The sequence below is a fragment of the Electrophorus electricus genome, chromosome 23, assembly GCF_013358815.1.
Source record: "Electrophorus electricus isolate fEleEle1 chromosome 23, fEleEle1.pri, whole genome shotgun sequence".
Taxonomy (NCBI): Eukaryota; Metazoa; Chordata; class Actinopteri; order Gymnotiformes; family Gymnotidae; genus Electrophorus; species Electrophorus electricus.
The window spans coordinates 10,667,858-10,687,152 of record NC_049557.1 but is presented as its reverse complement, the minus strand read 5'-3'; the positions used below and the strand labels follow the sequence as shown (position 1 = coordinate 10,687,152).

Genomic DNA, 19,295 nt, shown 5'->3' with positions numbered 1-19,295 from the left:
CCACGTTACGTTCACGCTACATTTACGTTACATCTACAGTACATCTACGTTACTTCCACGTTACATCTAGGTTACATCTATGTTACGTCCATGTTACGTTCACGCTACATTTACATTACATCTACAGTACATCTACGTTACTTCCACGTTACATCTAGGTTACATCTATGTTACGTCCACGTTACGTTCATGCTACATTTACATTACATCTACAGTACATCTACTTTACTTCCACGTTACATCTAGGTTACATCTATGTTACGTTCACGCTACATTTACATTACATCTACAGTACATCTACGTTACTTCCACGTTACATCTAGGTTACATCTATGTTACGTCCATGTTACGTTCACGCTACATTTACATTACATCTACGTTACTTCCACGTTACATCTAGGTTACATCTATGTTACGTCCACGTTACGTTCACGCTACATTTACATTACATCTACAGTACATCTACGTTACTTCCACGTTACATCTAGGTTACATCTATGTTACATCCATGTTACATTCACGCTACATTTACATTACATCTACAGTACATCTACGTTACTTCCACGTTACATCTAGGTTACATCTGTTACGTCCACGTTACGTTCACGCTACATTTACATTACATCTACAGTACATCTACTTTATTTCCACGTTACATCTATGTTACGTCCACATTACGTTCACGCTACATTTACGTTACATCTACGTTACATTTACAATAGATCTACGTTACTTCTACATTACATTTTCAGAAGTTGGCTGATCTTCTCCACATGTGATGTGGGGTGAGCTACAGACGCTGAGATCTTTCTGTGGGGTGAGCTACAGACGCTGAGCTCTGTGGGGTGAGCTACAGACGCTGAGCTCTCTCTGTGGGGTGAGTTACAGATGCTGAGCTCTCTCTGTGGGGTGAGCTACAGATGCTGAGATCTCTGTGGGGTGAGCTACAGACAATGAGATCTCTCTGTGCGGTGAGCTACAGACACTGAGATCTCTCTGTGCGGTGAGCTACAGATGCTGAGATCTCTCTGTGGGGTGAGCTACAGATGCTGAGATCTCTCTGTGGGGTGAGCTACAAACGCTGAGCTCTGTGGGGTGAGCTACAGATGCTGAGATGTTTCTGTGGGGTGAACTACAGACGCTGAGCTCTGTGGGGTAAGCTACAGACTCTGAGATGTCTCTGTGGGGTGAGCTACACACGCTGAGATGTTTCTGTGGGGTGAGCTACAGACACTGAGATGTTTCTGTGGGGTGAGCTACAGACGCTGAGATGTCTGTGTGGTGAACTACAGACGCTGAGCTCTGTGGGGTAAGCTACAGACGCTGAGATGTCTCTGTGGGGTTAGCTACAGACGCTGAGATGTCTCTGTGGGGTTAGCTACAGACGCTGAGATGTCTCTGTGGGGTGAGCTACAGACGCTGAGATGTTTCTGTGGGGTGAGCTACAGACGCTGAGATGTCTCTGTGTGGTGAACTACAGACGCTGAGCTCTGTGGGGTGAGCTACAGACGCTGAGATGTCTCTGTGGGGTGAGCTACAGACGCTGAGATGTCTCTGTGTGGTGAACTACAGACGCTGAGATGTCTCTGTGGGGTGAGCTACAGACGCTGAGCTCTCTCTGTGGGGTGAGTTACAGACGCTGAGCTCTCTCTGTGGGGTGAGCTACAGATGCTGAGCTCTGTGGGGTGAGCTACAGACACTGAGATCTCTCTGTGGGGTGAGCTACAGACAATGAGATCTCTCTGTGCGGTGAGCTACAGACACTGAGATCTCTCTGTGCGGTGAGCTACAGATGCTGAGATCTCTCTGTGGGGTGAGCTACAGATGCTGAGATCTCTCTGTGGGGTGAGCTACAAACGCTGAGCTCTGTGGGGTGAGCTACAGATGCTGAGATGTTTCTGTGGGGTGAACTACAGACGCTGAGCTCTGTGGGGTAAGCTACAGACTCTGAGATGTCTCTGTGGGGTGAACTACAGACGTTGAGCTCTGTGGGGTAAGCTACAGACGCTGAGCTCTGTGGGGTAAGCTACAGACGCTGAGATGTCTCTGTGGGGTTAGCTACAGACGCTGAGATGTCTCTGTGGGGTTAGCTACAGACGCTGAGATGTCTCTGTGGGGTGAGCTACAGACGCTGAGATGTCTCTGTGGGGTTAGCTACAGACGCTGAGATGTCTGTGGGGTGAGCTACAGACGCTGAGCTCTGTGGGGTTAGCTACAGACGCTGAGATGTCTCTGTGGGGTTAGCTACAGACGCTGAGCTCTGTGGGGTTAGCTACAGACGCTGAGATGTCTCTCCCTTCTCTCTACTCTTGTACACAGAAACACTCACGTTGGTTTTCATGCTTCACCCTCTCGGATGTGCATGACCAGTAATGGAAGTTTGTCATCCATTATCCAATACATACACACACAACCTGTTTTTATCCAGTTGTATATTTTCCAGTGGAGGGATCTCTGCTTGTTCTAGCACACTTACCTGATACTGTCTAACTTGTCATTCCTGATCAGGCATATTGATAATGTGATTGATCAGTGAGTTGATCAGAGCGTTGAGTGTCACTGTGTCGTTTCTCTGTTGTTATTTTTCAGCTTGAGCAGAAGCAGGTGACGCCACCATTCAAACCACAGATTACGGACGAGTATGGGTTAGACAACTTCGACACGCAGTTTACCAACGAACCTGTGCAGCTAACGCCGGATGACGAGTGAGTGACAACTCTACAAACACAGCGGTTATAAAAGTATTATAACACTACAAACACAGCGGTTATAAAAGTATTATAACACTACAAACACAGCGGTTATAAAAGTATTATAACACTACAAACACAGCGGTTATAAAAGCATCAGAACACAATACAAATACAGCAGTTATAAAAGTATTATATATAAGTATATTCAAATGCTTTGTAATGCTCTACAAACAGAGCCACTCTAAACACTTTTTAACATTCCAAAAACACAGTAGTTATAAAGGCAGAATACATACAAATACAAATACAGCCGTTATAGTGGTGTATACTGGTGTTATAATGGCGATAATGGTGCTATAATGGTGTAATAAAGGCATTATAATGGTGTTAAAATGGTGATAAAAGGGCGTTACTCTCCAGTTAGACTTTATCAGTGCAACAAATACATCACTTCTCTCTTACATCTTTTAAATATGTGGATTCCTGCAAAATAAATACCTCATTATTGTGTTTTTGCACGCTGAATCCAAGAATGTTTCCAGAATTCCTCCATCACCCACAGTTTAGTGTCAGTCCTTCAGTTTCAGTAGCGTGTCAGCATGTGTAGTGTGCAGCCGCAGTACTGAGGAACGTGGAGCTGCTCTGAGTCGTCAGACTACTGAGCACTGAAGAGGGACGTTCCTCACACATAATATAGACCAAAATCACACACCTGCACAGTTTAGTAGGTTTGTACATATTTTAAGTGTAATATCAGCCTTATTCATGAATAAATACTATAGTTAATATAGTTAATGTGAAACCTAATTGGCCAGTTGCTTAAAATCCATACTTGATGATAGAAAAATTCTAAAAACAGATTCAAACTGAGTATGAAAATTCCTACAAGGTCCGCCTATTTTAATTTGGGAAACCAAAAAGCTCAAATTTACTAAAGTGTGGCTTAAAGTTTGGTTTTTATCAGCGATTCCTACGAGTGTTGCTGTTGGCAGAGTGTGTCTGACTGTGTGCTGCTCTGGAGTTCCCTCACACGGCATGGAGCTTCCTCCCATCGTGGGACTCCAAACTGCTCACGGAGCGGAGCTTACGTAAGCTGCCCAGCTCCCAGCCACCCTGCTGCAGTGCGGGAGACCAAACGCTTTCGGGGGGGGGGTGTTTCCTTCACCGGACCCGAACGAAAGCCCAGGCACTGTACGCCTGAGAGCAAGCCTCGCACGTTACCGAGGGATACGGTCACCATCTGGGATTGGTCCACAGAGGGGTGGTGATGTCATGTGGAAACAACCCCTATCGTGTTGTAATGGTTTTACTTTATGCGCTGTGTTTGGAAAGAACATCTTCAGAAAAAAAAGTAAAAAGAAAACAGTCCTGAACACTGTGTGGGTGAGAGCAGAAAATTCTGCAGACCTGAACACTGTGTGGGTAGGAGCAGAACATTCTGCAGTCCTGAACACTGTGTTCAGACCACCACACTCTGTGCAGTCCAGAACACTGTGTTCAGACCACAACACTCTGTGCAGTCCAGAACACTGTGTTCAGACCACACTCTGTGCAGTCCAGAACACTGTGTTCAGACCACACTCTGTGCAGTCCAGAACACTGTGTTCAGACCACACTCTGTGCAGTCCAGAACACTGTGTTCAGACCACACTCTATGCAGTCCAGAACACTGTGTTCAGACCTTTTACAATTCAGACAGCGAGTTCCTACGTTTCTGGATTGAATGCATTCTCGGGTGGGTTCCAAGTCTTTGTTTTATTCTGTCGCTCTTTCAAAGCGCTTTAGAAAAGTCAGGAGGTGGTGAAAACAAAGGCAGAGTGTTGTGACGGAGACGGACCAGACAGCCGAATCCCAGCACAATTCCCTTTTATCCGAATTAGAGAGCGAAGCGACGGGAATGCGGCGGGGCACTGCGGCAGTCCGTCTCCGAAGGCACCCGCGACTGCGCTAGGATCTGACCTGTGCCAGCAACGGAAGGTGTGCTCCACAAGGAACTTCAGAGGAACCTGAACGTAAAAAGACACAAAGCCAAAGGGGGGAGGGGAGGGGAGCTGGAGTATGGGAGACTGCAGCAGGTGTTGCGGGACAACCCTGACCATAGTCCCACTCTCCAGGCTGCAGGACAACCCTGACCATAGTCCCGCTCTCCAGGCTGCAGGACAACCCTGACCATAGTTCCGCTCTCCAGGCTGCAGGACAACCATGACCATAGTCCCGCTCTCCAGGCTGCGGGACAACCCTGACCATAGTCCCGCTCTCCAGGCTGTGGGACAACTCTGATAAGACAATGCGAGACATTGCTTTAACAGCCTAGTTGATAGCAGTGAATCAGCAGAAGACCACAGGATGTCTTGTGCGGGACCAGGCTGTGCATTCTGACTTCAGGACGAGATTTCTGAGAAGACGTCATACAGTGGTCAGACTTCACATAGCGAGCTCACGACAGAGGAGCCAATGACGTCACAGACATTGACACACTTCCTGTTCAATGACCCTGGCAGGCCAAGAATGAAGAGTGAAATTCTTCCTCATTAGAGAATTATTGTTCTGGATCAAGTGCGTGCGTGCGTGCACGCGTGTGTGTGTGTGTGTGTGTGTGCGTGCGTGTGTGTGTGTGTGCGCGCGCGCGTGTGTGTGCGCGTGTGTGTGTGCACGCCTGTGTGTGTGTGTGTGTGTTTGAGCACACTTGGAGCCAAGAGAACACTGAACATGTCTCAGAGCACAACAGAAAGATGAAATGAACTAATACACATACACACACCTTACTAATGTAAGTAAATAGGTGCATCATGTAACATGTTTTGATAATATAACTATTGATGCTGAATTTACAATATAGACATTTTAAATAAACATAACTGAAATCACTGCAAGATTTATAAAAAGCCACTTTCTTCCTTGTAGGATAAATGATGCACATATTAGCTCACACAAATGTGAACATAGTGAACAGGGAGGATTTGTGAGGTGGGAATCCTACAGGCTTGCTTTTATTCTCCAGGACTCAAACGTCCAGGTCCAGCATGAGTCAGCGCTCTGCCTCTGGTGGTCTGTTCTGGAGGCGGAGTTCTGCGTCCCTGCGTCTCCGCGTGTCAGCGGCACACGGGTGCGTCCAGCGTTAATCCCTTGCTGGATCACCTGGCTTGTCTCTCTGCCACACACGAGGCTCAGCCCCATCCCCTCCGCCATACTGTCCTTGCCCGCGGCTGTTCGTCTGAGGTTGCCATGGCGACTGCCCTGAAAGCTTCCCAAAAAGCAGGACTGAAAAGAAAGCTGCTGTACTCCTTCCTCTCCCGAGTGCTAGACATGAGTGTCCTGTGCGAACATGCAGGACATGGAGTGTCCTGATCTGGCGCTGATCCACTCTGCATTACAGCGCTCAAACAGTCAAGGATGACTGACGTTCAGCTGGTCTCCAGAACTACTCCAGTGAGGAGTAGAATGAGAAGCGTAGCGGGAGAGAGGAGTAATAGTGAGAGTGAGAGAGGAGTAGAAAAAAAACAGAAAACACCAGAATACTTTGAATGACGTAGGGCTGCATGACATGATAATAATCCGTTGAGATCGTATCGCTGTATACAGCAATTGTGATGTGCCTTGCAGATATGAGTAAAGATTGGTCCGTGAACAAAAGGACTAAGAGATTTTGGGTCACACGAATGGTGAGATTCTTCCAAACGCCAGCAGAACACTCACCTTAGATGTTATGTGACGCCTACAGCACAGTTCAAACAAAGTGCTTTGTTGGAGAGCTCATTTACATACCACAGTCGTGATATCGGCAATATCAGTAAAGTCCAGTATCACGATAACTATTAACAAACGATATATTGTGCAGCTCTTTGGTGTGATTATATATGGGGTTTAAATGCCATAAAGATAAAATGACTAGACAACAATGGTCAGGACCTTTATAATATACATACATGTCATACATGTTTACTTATATTGCAATACGAAATATTCATATTTTTAAAATGACAATAATCACTCATTTCATGATATATGTCCAACAGTAGGCTGATATATAATGAGACATTGCTTGGTGCTACTTCAGCTATGCCACGTTAACCCCTCTGTCCGTGCTAACAGTGCTAACTCCCTCTACAAACTGGGGTTGGAACTCTAGGTTCTCCTCACGACCTGAACACATGTTATTTGTCCTGTACAGAGACAGTTCATCAGGAAATGAGTCACTGGGGACACCGCGGACATGAACTTCATGCACTGCCCGGTCGGCATTCTCGTCCCCAGCACTTTTCAAAGTTACACCCATGAACACGGCGCCGTTTTGATGAGTCCCAGACAGCTGTAGCTGAGGGAATGTCAACATCTGGTACCTTTATTAGGGACTGGACCCGAGCTTGTGTTTCACAGCTGCTACTTGTCTGGTTCACGCTGGACTTTGTAGTTCTGAACCTTAGTACATTTGCATAATCAGTGTCAGTAACCACTGTCATCCTGCAAGAGAAAAGTGAGATACCGCTCTCCTTAACACCTGAACAGGTACCAGTCTGAGGTAATGTTGGTTATCTGCTGTAGGTATCTCCTTAACACCTGAACAGGTACCAGTCTGAGGTAATGTTGGTTATCTGCTGTAGGTATCTCCTTAACACCTGAACAGGTACCAGTCTGAGGTAATGTTGGTTATCTGCTGTAGGTATCTCCTTAACACCTGAACAGGTACCAGTCTGAGGTAATGTTGGTTATCTGCTGTAGGTATCTCCTTAACACCTGAACAGGTACCAGTCTGAGGTAATGTTGGTTAACTACCATAACTAGCTATCTGCGCAGCACTTTAAAGTAACATGAGTAATGAGTAATTATAGATATTTGCTCAGTATTTGGACATTGATACTGATGAGGTAAAATTTAAAAACTGTTTGCTTTGTGTTTTTGGTAATGGTTTTCTTTTATTCCCCCTCACTCCTAAAATATAATAAACGATAAAAGATCTTATATATAAACAAAATATACCACATGACTTGTTTCCTCAAATGAAACTGCAGTTTAATGCAACTGGTCTTCAAACCACCCTTTCCCAGCACACCAAGGTGTGTTTCCCAGCACACCAAGGTGTGTTTCCCAGCACACCAAGGTGTGTTTTCCAGTACACCTGGGTGAGTTTCCCAGCACACCAAGGTGTGTTTCCCAGCACACCAAGGTGTGTTTTCCAGTACACCTGGGTGAGTTTCCCAGCACACCAAGGTGTGTTTCCCAGTACACCAAGGTGTGTTTTCCAGTGCACCTGGGTGAGTTTCCCAGCACACCAAGGTGTGTTTTCCAGTACACCTGGGTGAGTTTCCCAGCACACCAAGGTGTGTTTCCCAGCACACCAAGGTGTGTTTTCCAGTACACCTGGGTGAGTTTCCCAGCACACCAAGGTGTGTTTCCCAGTACACCAAGGTGTGTTTTCCAGTGCACCTGGGTGAGTTTCCCAGCACACCAAGGTGTGTTTTCCAGTACACCTGGGTGTGTTTCCCAGCACACCAAGGTGTGTTTCCCAGTACACCTGGGTGAGTTTCCCAGCGCACCAAGGTGTGTTTCCCAGTGCACCTGGGTGAGTTTCCCAGCACACCAAGGTGTGTTTTCCAGTACACCTGGGTGAGTTTCCCAGCATACCAAGGTGTGTTTCCCAGTGCACCTGGGTGAGTTTCCCAGCACACCAAGGTGTGTTTTCCAGTACACCTGGGTGAGTTTCCCAGCATACCAAGGTGTGTTTCCCAGTGCACCTGGCTGTTTCCGTGGCAGGCTCTTTCTTTGTTTTCAGAAAAAAGGCTTTCACACTAATCAAATGTTCCGAACACTGTGGTTTAACAGACTTTGGCCTGGACCAAGACGTTTCGGTCTATATTTAACTGCCATCACACCTGACACAGGTAATCCTAGCCCAAGAAACCTTTAGAATCCAAGATGTGTGTTCGGGGCAGAACAAAACACGGACTGGCTCAGGGTTTGCCAGGATCAGGACTGCAGCGATGATGTGGACAATACTCTGGTGTGCCTAATTGAGGCAGTGTACGTAAACAACACTTCTGTTGTTGTGTTTTCTCTCTCCAGGGAGGCGATAAGGAGAATAGACCAGACAGAGTTTGAGGGGTTCGAGTACATCAACCCACTGCTACTTTCCACCGAGGAATCCGTATGAAAGGGAGGAGGGGGAGCAAAACAAAACAAAAACAAAAACAAAAACAAAACGGCTCCCCTCCCTCCGCCGCTGTGAGGACTGCGAGAGACTGAGGATCTGAGCCAGACTCTACTGACCATTCCCCTCCAAACTGCACGTCCGCGTGTCGTTATGCATAACCTCAGACCCATCTCAACTTGTTTTGGGGCAAAGCTGGAAGAGACCAAAACAGGACAAATATTTAATGATATGAAAGCAACGTTGCCCGAACAAAAAAAACCAAACAAAACAAAAAAAAGCCAGCTGCCGGATGTCTTCCTCCTGCTCAGCGTCCTCTGCCATCGTTTGTGTGCATCAGCACGGCTGCCTAGGTCTGAAAGCAGCTTCAGTGTTCTGTGCCTGTGCTTGTCATGGACTACAATTCCCATCAGCCCCAGCTAAAGATGACAGTTCTACTTGAGAACGTAATTTAATCTGCACTTTTCTTTAATTTTCTATGTGTTTTGTTTTTAATTGACTCGTGTGGGGTTCTCCCTCAAGCAAAATAAGATTGTAAAACTGTTTAAGGAAACACAAAGTTCACACTTGTAGTAGAAGTAGCCAAACGAAGAATTTGTGATGCCTTTTATTAATGTGGCAGATTTTAGGTGATCATGATCTGGTCCACACAGATTTCCTGTGCAATCTGGCTAACATGATTTTTAAAAACAGGAGACATTTTTTTTCTTTGATGAAGTGCCTCAAAGACATCTGCAGTTTTTCTCTTATTTAATTTGGATTTGATTTTTAACACCCCTGCTCCAAACAAGATGTGGCCACACACACACACACACACACACACACACACACACACACACACACTCCATTCCACTGCCTCCTCTTAGCACAGACAGATCTAAAGGTACTCCACGCTTTCCTCTCGTGACCAAAAATAATGAAGGATGATGATGTGATCATGATGGTGTCCTTAGTGGGTGAGATGTTGCAGAGCGTGAGAGAGCAGAACAGAGGTGGGGGTGTGCTGTCACTGTTCTGGCCTGTGTGATGGTAAAACTGTACCATCTCCATGACAGACTCTCAGAAGACGCCCAGAACAGGAAACTGTGGAGCAGTAATGTTTTCTACTGTTGATCCAAAACCACAGAAATCCACACAGACACTAACCGGAGAAAGCCAGTTAATTCCTTCCCATGTTAATTCAGTGACATGCGATCACAAAGCGAGATCCTGTAGGATGTGGTGAGCGATTCTTTTTAATGTCTAATACGTGCACAAAAAAATCCACTTCAACAACCAAACCATGCGGCTTCTCTTTAAAACTGCCATGTGCTTCTGATTAGAACTTCATCTCACCGTAATTGGTCCATTAATTACCCCACAGCCCCAGGTCACGTTTCTGTTTGCTTCAGCGTCAAGACGAGTTGGTGGAGCTGGAAAACCACAACGCCTTCGGAAATCTCGCGACCCGTGCAGACACACCGATCCGTTCTTAGGGTTTATTAGCGATTAGCGCGCGCTAAACACAAAAGACCGTGTGGAACAGAACCGGGGGGGGGGGGGGGGGGGCATCGCCCTGCCAACGGGGCTAACGAAAAGCAGGCGCAGCGTGACGGCGCAGGTGTGGTTTCTACGACGCGAGCCCAGAATGTGGGTGGATGCTTCATATACGCAGAAAACAGGCGATACTTTGAGGGATCGCGAGGGCAGGCTTTTCCACCAGACTCGTGCAGTCACGCTACGTATTTCTAAATGTTTGTGTGCCTGCAAAAACAAACAAACCCCAAGACAACTTAACCACCTCGCAGACGTGGAAAAAAAAAAACATTTCCCCGTGCTTCAGGCATGTCCAGTCATGAACACATTCTGGTTTTAAAAGACAAAAAGTGCAGCACCAACACACACAGCAGATGAATATAGAAGGACAGCTGTAACCCCTCCCACTCCATGAGTAGCCACGCCCAGTCCAGCCTTCTCTGGCTCATATGGAACAGCAGTCAACGAGGGGACATCCTTTATTTAATCACACCATTTCTTTCTTTCTTTCGTCTGCTTAATACGCCACTGTAAATATCTGTAAATTAATCTCGAAAAAGACATTTTAACACTTTAGCATCTTTGTGAAAAATCCACGATCTTTTGTCCAAATCACAATGATCACAAACTCAGAATACAAAAACTGCAATAAAATCTACACCCCAGAGATGTTGGCAGAGAAGATTATGAGGAAATTTGTTTTCCTAAATATATTTAAAAAAAATGTCAATGTTATTATTCAATGACTCTGGAGAAAATTGTCATGATTTTAATGGATTTTATTTGTTGACCCAAAAGCATATTCACCCCCTCATCATGCTACAAGAGAATCTTTTATATTGGCTATTTGTTATATAAATTATTCAAAATGAAATTAAAGTTTTAATGGAGTGTGGAACAGAGAGGTAGTGAAGGAGGGAGATGTGAGGCGTGTGTGTTTCGGTCTTATGAAGGTAAAACTAGACCACTGTAAATGAGTAAATGTTCACTGTAATCACTTTGTACGTGGTGTCTGATGCTTTTTTTGGGGGGGGACAACAGAAGACTCAAAGAATCACAGGACAGTTCTAGGACAGTTTTAGGACAGTTCTAGGACAGTTTGAGGTCAGCCCTAGGACAGTTCTAGGACAGTTTTAGGTCAGCCCTAGGACAGTTCTAGGACAGTTCTAGGACAGTTTTAGGACAGTTTTAGGATAGTTTTAGGTCAGCCCTAGGACATTTCTAGGACAGTTTTAGGTCAGCCCTAGGACAGTTCTAGGACAGTTTTAGGTCAGCCCTAGGACATTTCTAGGACAGTTTTAGGTCAGCCCTAGGACAGTTCTAGGACCATTTGAGGTCAGCCCTAGGACAGTTCTAGGACCGTTTGAGGTCAGCCCTAGGACAGTTCTAGGACAGTTCTAGGACAGTTCTAGGACAGTTTTAGGACAGTTTTAGGATAGTTCTAGGACAGTTTTAGGATAGTTTTAGGTCAGCCCTAGGACAGTTTTAGGACAGCCCTAGGACAGTTCTAGGACAGTTTGAGGTCAGCCCTAGGACAGTTCTAGATTCCAGTTTCAATATTTGCAGAGAAAACATACAGGCATGTGCTAAATGAACAAGTGGATTTTTGATACTGAGAATAAGGATTTTCTAAATTGTCACACCTGCTTTGAACCATAAGAGATTCAGACCAAGAGGAACTACTGGGAGGATCTGGGTGTCACCCGGGTGTGATCTGGAGGAGGGCACACAAACAGTCTTCGAGAGTGATGCACTGATGATCACCACGCCATGTCTCCATTCATATCTGACAGACACCGGGCAAGATGGCTGTCACACTCCATTTGAGAGAACCTGAAAGAAGCCAGGACAAACAACTTCACACAGGACACTTTCTGAGATGCACGCACACACACATTAAAACCCAGATCTCACTGGAGCATTATACGTGATATGATCAGTTACTCTGTTTTCATGTGTCTGGCATTAGCCTTCAAAGCAGATTAATGCTACGTGTTACACAAGCACGAACACCAGCCGTAACAACGTGTTAAAAGACTCGGGCGTAAACACCCGCGGGTGAATAGGTCGACTGACTGATACTGCAGTGACGTGGATGAACGGGTAACTGGTACCACTTATCCAGTCAAAACTAAAGAGACAAATACCTATAGCACAAAGTGATGCAAACAGAACAGACCACACCACCACACAGACATGGACCACTGGCCCTGTGACGGTTCTGAGTGTTTAAGGACTGGAACCCTGAGCACGGGCTTGTCCTAGGCCTCCGGACAGAGCTCCTGAGAGAGCTGTGTCCCTTTCTGAGTGCTTGAGTCCATAGCTCATCTCTCTCTTTCTCTCTTGCTCCCTCTCTCTCTCTCGCTCCCTCCCTCTCTCTCTCTCTCGCTCCCTCCCTCTCTCTCGCTCCCTCCCTCTCTCTCGCTCCCTCCCTCTCTCTCTCTCTCTCTCTCTCGCGCTCCCTCCCTCTCTCTCTCTCTCTCTCTCTCTCTCTCTCTCTCTCTCTCTCTCTCTCTCTCTCTCTCTCTCTCTCCCTCCCTCTCTCTATGTATGGAGATTATTCAATGACAAAATCCACCTGGGAGATTGTGGGAGAGAGAGACGTACCACAGCCCCTCCCTCAGACAGGTAGTGTCAGATCTGCATTGGTGCTTCTCCAAGCTTCCTTTCAGAGGCCATCCCTCTCTCCTCCTCTACCTCCTACTCAAATCTCCCTCACTCTATCGCTCCCTCCCTCTGCGTCATCTGTCCCTGTCTTTCACAAACTGTCTCTGTGTTTCGCTGGACTTTTAATGTCAGAATCTCACACTCCCATCTCTCATCTCACACTCCATCTCTCTCTCTCTCTCTCTCTCTTTCTCTTATCTATTCTCCTCTCCTGTTTCCTCTCTCTCCCTCCCTCCCTCTCTCTCTCTCTCTCTCTCTCTGATGGAGGCTTTGTTGCAGGTGTCTCTAGGGACCGACTGAGTTTCAGAGTCTGTGCCAGTGTATACACGTTGGGTAGAATCTGGTCAGCACCACACGCCAAACAACAAACTGCCGTGTGGTAGCAAACCGTGATGAGAGCAGACTGGGACGGACCCCTTCTGATCAACAACTGTCCTTAGTTGCTTAGACCCACACGCTCGCACACACAGCCACTGTCATAGTCCAGTGGATTTTTCTAGACACGAAGTTCTTGAATAGCTCACAAACAGCTTTTTTTTTTACCCTTCAATGATTGAGCATAGTGGTAAAAATAAAGTCCAACCAAACACGGCACTGCAGTCTCCCAGACTGACCTACACACCCACAGCATGATAGCCAATAGAAAAAAGGATGAACCCCACCTCCTCCCAGACCTCCCGCCCCTGCCTGTGGCTTGGACATCCAGAACCACAGCCTGGGGCGCTCCTGTCCAAACAGACCCAAGCTCCTTCCCTTAAGTGAAAGGTTCCATGTCCAAAACATCAGAATGAGCTTTTGTTTCGTTTCAGTAATGAGGGAACTGATTTTATTATCCAACTCTGCAGTATTTCGCAACATCTGGTGATGGTTCCTAGCATTTGAAGTGTCTAGCGCCAAGGAAAGTAAGCGTGTGTGTGTGTGTGTGTGTGTGTGTATGTGTCTCTATGTGTCCTGGTTTCACCTGAAGGGACAGCTTAGCTAGTTTAGTGCCAAAAATGATCTCAGCCTTTGAGCCTCCAGTGTTTTAAACTCCCTACACCAACCCCCTCTTCACATTACAGCAGACCTCTCTCTCTCTCTCTCTCGCTCACACACACACATACCTCCCACAAGTATATACATGCAAAAAAACTCAATCCCACACACACAAAGTCTCACTTTATGAATGAATACAGGTCTGTGTATGAATGACTGAATGACTCCAGCGTGCCATAGCCAGTCAGTACTCCGTACTCAGCTCTGCTGAAACTACTGAAGTCACAGCACAGTCTTTACATAAACATTACATATTTTCCAAAATCAGGCCATCGATAACTTTAAGAGTCATATGTGCCAATAAGAAACATTTAAGAATGGTTGGATTGGTTATGCTGATGACATTTTGAGGAGATGGATTGGCTATGCTGATGACATGCTAATGAGGATATTCTAATTTACCCTAGTTAGTATACATGATTAGCATATCTAGGTGACATGTTGACATAAACAAGATTAACATGTTCTCACCCTTCGGGAAACAGCATCAGGCACATTGGACAGCATTCCAGTCCTGCTCCTTCCAATCCTGGTCCAGACCCTTCTGACTTTCCGACCATGGCATCAGTCTCTAGTCCAGATTCAGTTCCGATGTCTGGTGACCCAGTTTTGGGTGGACATTCCCGCTCCAGTCGGGACATTCTGATTCCCGATCCGAAGAGCCTCCCAGACTCTTGTCCATCCCCCTTCCCAGCTTGCCAGTCTGCAAATTCTGAGATAGCAGCTCCGTTGTTATGGGAACTGGATGTTTGCTTGTGAGGCTTGATTCCCACTCCCCACTCCAAACCTCGAGATTTTCCAGAATTCCCTAACGACCCACCGGCAACAATGGCAGTAATCCCATCTAGCCTCCATTCCCTGCCCTCTGTTACCTCATTGGCAGAGTCAGGGGTCTCGGTCTGCTTCCACAGTGACGGGCAATTCCTTTGACTTGCCTCTAGGTGGCGCAGAGTAGGGGCTGCGCTTTGTCGTTCCGTTGTGTCAGGTTGTCGGTCCCTTTGGCTGAGGGGGAAGTGCACTGTGCTGTGGACTGAGTCGTCCGGCCCGGGGGAGTGCGCGAGGGGAGTGTGCGAGGGGAGTTCGCGAGGGGAGTGCGCGAGGGGAAACAGGGGAACACTGACCTCTCCCTCCAGGCTGCACCATGCCTGCTCCCTGTCCTCTGCCCTCCGAGTTCCCTGCCAAGGGAATAAACACAGAAGCACAAAGCTAGAAATCATGGAGCTGAAATGGGAGTCGCATGTATGCTCTCCCACAAGATGCAAAACACGAGACAGCCATGCTGACTGTTTAAGGGTCCTGCACCGTCCTGTCTGTCCTGTTTACAGCATGTTCTTATCCAGGGAGACTCAACACCACTCTACACCTGCTCTACACATGCTCTACCACCACTCTGTAACTCCTCTACACATGCTCTACCACCACTCTATAACTCCTCTACCACCACTCTATAACTCCTCTACCACCACTCTAGACCTGCTCTACCACCACTCTATAACTCCTCTACCACCACTCTAGACCTTCTTTACCACCACTCTAGACCTGCTCTACCACCACTCTAGACCTGCTCTATACCTCCTCTACCACCACTCTACACCTGCTCTACCACCATGCTACACCTGCTCTATACCTCCTCTACCACCATGCTACACCTACTCTACCACCACTCTACACCTGCTTTACCACCACTCTAGACCTGCTCTACCACCATGCTACATTTGCTCTACCACCATGCTACACTTGCTCTACCACCACTACACCTGCTCTATACCTCCTCTACCACCATGCTACACCTACTCTACAGCTACTCTACACCTGCTCTACCACCACTCTACACCTGCTCTATACCTGTGTGAAGTGTAGCGTTACCCCTACTCTTGGGACCTCTGGCCAGGCACTGATAAAGGTCTGGAACCACAGCAAGAAGCTGCTCATATCCTCCATGGCAACCTGCTCCAAACTGCCTTCTAGAAAGACAAGTGTTCTAACAGTGTTTTACGGTCTCCGTTTAGACTACTGCGTGGATCTGTTCTGGTATTCCCAGTCTTCATGCTATTAGGGTACAGCCAGTCTATTACAGCTCACTGTTCCCAAAGCTGTTATAGTGAATAATTTACCCAGTGCGACATCTCATTAGCTACCTGCCCGCCTGTTTCTGCCCGGGAGAATGTTAGTGGTTCTGATCAGGTCCTGAAACTGCCAAACCAGCACTGCAGCCCCTGGCAGAGGGCCAGCACTGCGCTGTCACTCAGGCCGCTGCCACGGAAACCACCAGACTGGCTTGCCAATCAATCTTCTGGGCTCCAGAGCTTCTGACACTAACTGGCAGCCACTCTTACAGACTCAAAATGCCACATAATGAAAAAGGGAAGCGAATGTGTCTCCTTGGTGTTGAGGAGTCATGGCGACAAGGTGCAACGCGCGATTCCAGACTCCGTGATTTCTGCTCCGACATGTAGCTGCAGTGGTTAAGTAGCAGTCAGTAAGATGTCTTGTACAACACTGAGTGTCTACTCTAATGTGCACTACCTATTTTGCTGTCATCTGACCTACAACTCAAAACTGAGTGTACTAATACACAGACTACCCGAGCTAAAATAATACAGTACAGAAAGAGGAACTGAGAGAACTACCGCAAAACCTTATTACTTCATCACTGACCACTTTATTCATAAGGCTACTCATTAAGGTTACTTAGTTTTGAAATCGAAATATTCTTTAAATATATATACACAACTATAACTATATGTACACAGAGACACACACATTTACTCTGTGTGTGTATAAACGTGTGTGTGTGTGTGTGTGTGTGTGTGTGTGTGTGTGTGTGTGTGTATATGCATATGGCAATAGGCGTGACGTCGTACCGTGGAGGGTGGCGGTAACTCTGGAACGCAACACACAGCGGCAGCGTCCATGAACGTCGGACACACGGTCTGGAGAACGCACGCCCAGAGTTTCTCTGGCTCCGTTAGCTCGGACGCGGTCCACCAAGGCCCACTACCAATCAGAAATGAGATAAGTACTGAGATAAGTGATAAGTGCTGGGATAAGTAATGAGATAAGTACTAAGTACTCAGATGAGTGCTGGGATAAGTAACTAAGGAACGGATCACTGAGTCGCTTATTCGTTCCGTCGCGTTGAGACCGGCAGAAAACGTGTGTAACCCTCCGGAGTCCCAGTCCCCACCAGGGTTACACAACGTGCCACCGGTAGCCGCGACAACCGTGGTAACGGGGGTCACGCCCTGCACACCTCCGCGAACGTACACGTGCCGCTAGTCAATCCCGTCTAAACGCTCGCGCTACATCGGTCTGTGACGCCAGCCCTAACGAGCCCTACCGCTCCGGTGCGCTACTACTGTGAGAGCGCAGCCCATCGTGGGGGTCCTTGGTCCTGAACGTTGCGTGGACTCCAGCATCCTCCACCGTAGACTTTTTCCTTTTTAGTTTTGACATCGCTGCCGTTACCGGTAGACTTGCACGTGTGAGGGGACTAGTCTACCGCCAAAGTTGATCTTCTTCCTTGTAGAGCCATGAACGTTTCCTCCGTCAATGCTGCGCAGCTGTTACGCAATTACAGCCGGAGGCCGTGAGTGTGCCTTCGGTTTCATGCGGTGGAAACGACAGTTTAATGTATTTGTAATGAATTGACTGCAAAAATGTTTCCCACTAAAATGAAACATTTTGGTTGACAAACGCATGGCATGATTACTAGACGGATGTTACAAGGAATAAACGATCGTAAAACAATCCTGGATTTGTTTAGAAAATTCCAGAATTAGTGTAGCCTTTGAACAGTCTTAGAGAGAGAGAGAGAGAGAGAGAGAGAGAGAGAGAGAGAGAGAGAGAGAGAGAGAGAGAGCGAGCATGAAGCAGCTGCCCAGCCCTGAACCCTGGAGAAGATGACACAAGACTTGGAAGCCCTGACAAACTGGATGAGAATTCCAGAAGTTTCTGTTGCTGACATTGGTGGTTCCATAGCCACACAGCGGGAGAGTACAATACCAGATGAGTTTGGGTAGGGAGGGACCCCAAAAGAAGGAGAAAGAATGAGAAAGGTGGGGGAAGGAGAAAGAGGAGAATGGAGGGAAACCAAGAAATGGATGGATGGAGAGGGGAGAGTGTAGTCCAGGAAAGAACGCTTATGTCATTAGGACGTGTGTGAGGCAGTGTTGTGTTCCGTCGCTATGGTTACCAGATGGTGGATGTAAAAATAGCAGGTACTAAACAGACTCCTGAAAGCAAACTCTCAAGACCGAGAACACTGCAGCGCAGGGCCAAGCGAGAACAGGGCACCGTGTTAACTTAACCTGGCCTTTCTGTCAAAATTTTTAAAATTAAATTATTTTTTTTTTCGGATGAATTTATAAAGTTCAAGGTTCAGAATTATTACATAATTATTGCAAATTCACAGCACTGCATCCCAAAGGAGTTGATTGTTCGTATTAGATTTATAGGATAAATATGTAAACATGTCTGTGCAATGCCATGCAACCAATTAAAAGATGGATGGATTGATGGATGGATGGATGGAAATGTCTCTGACATGAGCCAATATGACTGATGTTTGTCTGGGTCTGTCACAAAACTGATGTCTTTTGTCTTCACACTTCCACACAATCTTTCATCAGCCAATCAGGAGCCGTTCTCCAGATCATCATCCCCTGAATATGCTCCCAATAAACTGTGTGCTTCCCTTTCATAACTATAAGGTATTTTCACTGTTTATCCTGTAGAGTTCTGAGGGTTTTATCCTGGTTTGGTGTTTTTGCCATCTGGTTTGATGTTTTTGCTGTCTGGTTTGTTTGTTTTTTGCTCTCTCTGGTTTGGTGTTTTTGCCGTCTGGTTTGATGTTTTTGCGGTCTCTGGTTTGGTGTTTTTGCTGTCTGGTTTGGTGTTTTTGCGCTCTGGTTTGGTGTTTTGGATATTCCCTTGGTTTGTCTATTGCCTTGTTCTGGTTTCGACCTCACCTGCACTCTGACCACATGTTTGGATTGCCTTGTTTTCAGTAAAACTCTTTATCTATCTACAAACATTTGTCTGTTTCTGTACCTTTACAATGTTTAACAAAGAAAAAATGTGATTTGTCTTTACATTTACATTTATGGCATTTGGCTAAGTCTTTCCTGGGGCGGGGGTGGGGTGGGGTGGGGGGATTATTCACATTCAGCGTTTTTCTGCAACTTTTAGTCTGCAATCAAAATGATATGTTTTTAAATTACTGCTTCTTTCCAGTATCT

At 46.6% G+C, this 19,295-nt stretch overlaps 2 protein-coding genes across 4 annotated transcripts in view; one reads left to right on the top strand and one right to left on the bottom strand.

Moving 5' to 3' along the window:
- The window catches only part of prkcz (protein kinase C, zeta), an 88,993-nt gene extending 78,605 nt beyond the window's left edge, over positions 1-10,388 (top strand). For all 3 annotated transcript variants that reach the window (XM_035521849.1, XM_035521850.1, XM_035521851.1), the window contains 2 exons: positions 2,590-2,705; positions 8,754-10,388. In XM_035521849.1, the coding sequence (XP_035377742.1) occupies positions 2,590-2,705; positions 8,754-8,841 (204 nt within the window). In that variant the 3' untranslated portion in view covers positions 8,842-10,388. The remainder of the gene's footprint in view (positions 1-2,589; positions 2,706-8,753) is intronic.
- A 729-nt stretch (positions 10,389-11,117) lies between these two features.
- si:ch73-70k4.1 lies at positions 11,118-17,642 on the bottom strand. The gene is made up of 4 exons (XM_026996121.2): positions 17,396-17,642; positions 16,920-17,052; positions 14,527-15,230; positions 11,118-12,186 (listed from the first exon to the last, which is right to left on the bottom strand). Exons 1-4 carry the CDS (start codon positions 17,509-17,511, stop codon positions 12,114-12,116), a joined length of 1,026 nt encoding a protein of 341 aa, XP_026851922.2. The 5' UTR covers positions 17,512-17,642; the 3' UTR covers positions 11,118-12,113.
- Positions 17,643-19,295: the final 1,653 nt, after the last annotated feature.

Coding starts and splice junctions, on each gene's coding strand:
- si:ch73-70k4.1 (XM_026996121.2), bottom strand. CDS start 17,511: ATGTCAAAACTAAAAAGGAAAAAGTCTACGGTGGAGGATGCTGGAGTC. Junction 17,053..17,395: donor AGTAGTAGCGCACCGGAGCG/GTAGGGCTCGTT, acceptor TCTGATTGGTAG/TGGGCCTTGGTGGACCGCGT. Junction 15,231..16,919: donor AGTTACCGCCACCCTCCACG/GTACGACGTCAC, acceptor TTCCCTTGGCAG/GGAACTCGGAGGGCAGAGGA.